Below are 2,498 nucleotides of genomic sequence, written 5' to 3'. Positions count from 1 at the left end.
ATTAGAAGCCTAAAAACGGTGCCCGGCCCTGTGCTGGCTACCCAGCGGTCACCCTCTTTGACAGAAAGGGGGTGTTGATGTGCTTGGCAGGACTCGCACTCGGCCCAGGATCTCTAAGTCCCGTGGATCAGGAGCCCAGCGTCCATCGGGGGCACAGGGCATTGGGCGTGGCGCCACGCCGTGGTCCCTCCTGTCCACCCGCTAACTTTATTTTCCAAAAATCCTCCCCTTCCAGCTTAGAATCAATATTAACTATCAGTTTTAAGGCAGGGGAGTGGTAAGTGACTTGGCCAGGGTCATGCAGCGAGGAGGGTCACCACTCGCTCGTAAATCCTCGTCCCTTCCTTCTCTCCCAAATTTCTCGTCGTGGCGCTCGGGTTCACCCAGCGCCATCTTCCAGCACGAGAGGATCCCGAGGGAGTGGTGGAGGTAGGACTCGATCCCGGGGCTCCCGCGTTCCCGGGCGGCCTTCTCTCAGCCCCGGGCTGGGGACGCTGCTGTCTGGCTCACTGACCGCCGTGTTTCTCCCGCAGCCAGCCGCAGGCAGAAGACGGCCGGCAGCCGTCCCCGGTGACCAGCTCATGGAAAAGCTCGACCCCCTGCAAGGGAAGAAGGGATTCCCAGCTGCTGGAGCCCCCCTGTGGGGAGGGGGGCCGAGGAGAGGAGGCCCACCCGGCCAGCCCGCTGGACGTGTCTCGCCTGCGCAGCTCCTCCGTGGAAATCCGGGAGAAGGGCTCCGAGTTCCTCAAGGAAGAGCTGCGGAAGGCCCAGAAGGTACGAGCCTTGGTCTGGGCGGGGGCGCGGAGTGCCTAGGCTGGGGGTGCCCGGGATGTAACAACCATGTATGTGTTGGCACCGTACCAGAACCAGAACACAGGGCTCTGACCCGTCCTGGCTGTGTGACCCTGGGCAAGTCACTCAACCCCGATGGTCTAGCCCTTACCTCTCTTCTGCCTTGGAACCAATACTTAGTATCCATTCTAAGACGAGGTAAAGGTTTAAAAAAAATGGCAGACCCCAGAGAGCATGTCCAAGCAAGAGACGGCCATCCACTCTTGCTTGAAGACCTCCAGAGACAGGGAGCTCACCACCTTGCAAAGCCATGCACGCTCTCATCAATGGAGCATTCTCCCTTAAACCCGCCTCCCTGCTGCCTCTCCCCATCGCTCCCGATGCTGCCGGGGGAGCGTCTCTTCCAAAGGGCTGGTTCCTCCTCCTGAGGCCCCGGGTCTGGAGCGGGGAGCGGGGAGTCTCCAGGAGAGCGCCCCCTCCTGGTGGGGTGGTTTCTGAGAGGCTGCCCTGTGGATTTGGGGGAGACACCCCTAAGACTTCATGACGAAGGAAGGGGTCGCTCTCTGCCTCAGTAGAGGGACGACCCTCTTAGAGGAAAGCCTGGATCCCTAAACATGAGAGAGAGATTATCAATAACAGCCGCCATCACAATGACAGGCCTTTGCCAGGGACCTCCCGGGGCCTCAAGCCCTGACTAAAGGGTTAATGCCAGAGAGTATGTGGGCGAGGAGAGCTGCTGGCTGACTGTGTGTGGCTCGGCACAAGCCTCTGGGCCCCAGAGGCCCTGGGAAGGTTTGGGGTATCCCCTGCTTGTAGGCCTCTGCTTCTGGGGCCCCAGAGGCCCTGGGAAGGTTTGGGGTACCCCCTGCTCAGAGGCCTCTGCCTTTGGTCTCCCCAGGAGCTGAAACTTAAGGATGAAGAATGTGAAAGGCTATCCAAGGTTCGGGAGCAGCTGGAGCAGGAGTTAGAGGAGCTGACGGCCAGCCTGTTTGAGGTAAAGCTGTGCGCCCCCCCCCCCCGGGGCAGGCCCTCAGAGAGCCGGGGCAGGGGGGCCATTACTGGCAGTATTAGACAGTGGGCAATAGCCTGGCCCAGCCTCACCCCGGGAGCTCCTGGTCCAAGATGTCCAAGTCGAGTCTCACGGCCATTTGGGGCCCAGAGCAGAGACTAAATGTGGTAGCGTGGATCACTGGAATGGCATTTCTAACCCAGCAGGGATGGGGTGGGGGCTAGAGTTTGGGTATCAGGCAGGAGACAGTGAGGCCAAGTGGGTAGAGAGCCTGCTCTGGAGTCAAGGTTCAAGCCTCACCTTGGGCATAGTCTGACCGCGTGTGACCTAGGGCAAGTTACTTAACTTTTCAGAGTTTCCCCCCAAAAGTCTCCAAGACTGTAAGTCAGACAGAAAATATTGGTTTTATGGTAGACAATGACAATGTTTCATCACTGGCAGACATGAGGTTACAGGTCCAGGCTAGTGGGTCGCTCCCTCCCATCCCTACTGTTTTGCTTCCTTCCTTCCTTGCTTCCTTGCCACCCCTTTCCTTCCCTTCCTCCCTATCTCTCTCCTTCTCTCCATTTATCTTTCTCCCTCTTTCTTCTCTCTCTCTCCCACTCCCTCCCTTCCTTCTCTGTCTCTGTCTTCCTCCTCTCCCTCTCTTCCTCTCTCCCCTCTCCCTCTTCTGTCTCTCTCTCCCTCCCTCCTTCCC

The 2,498-nt window shown here is 58.9% G+C and overlaps 1 protein-coding gene across 1 annotated transcript in view; it reads left to right on the top strand.

Annotated features, from left to right (window-relative positions):
- The first annotated feature begins 298 nt into the window (after window positions 1-298).
- RAB3IL1 (RAB3A interacting protein like 1) overlaps window positions 299-2,498 on the top strand; it is a 16,613-nt gene continuing 14,413 nt past the window's right edge. The window contains exons 1-3 of the mRNA XM_044682012.1: window positions 299-429; window positions 534-774; window positions 1,691-1,786. Of these exons, the coding sequence (XP_044537947.1) occupies window positions 299-429; window positions 534-774; window positions 1,691-1,786 (468 nt within the window). The remainder of the gene's footprint in view (window positions 430-533; window positions 775-1,690; window positions 1,787-2,498) is intronic.

This window comes from Gracilinanus agilis, chromosome 6, assembly GCF_016433145.1.
Source record: "Gracilinanus agilis isolate LMUSP501 chromosome 6, AgileGrace, whole genome shotgun sequence".
Classification (NCBI taxonomy): domain Eukaryota; kingdom Metazoa; phylum Chordata; class Mammalia; order Didelphimorphia; family Didelphidae; genus Gracilinanus; species Gracilinanus agilis.
Note: the sequence above shows the minus strand (reverse complement) of the source record. Positions and strands in the feature narration are given on the sequence as shown.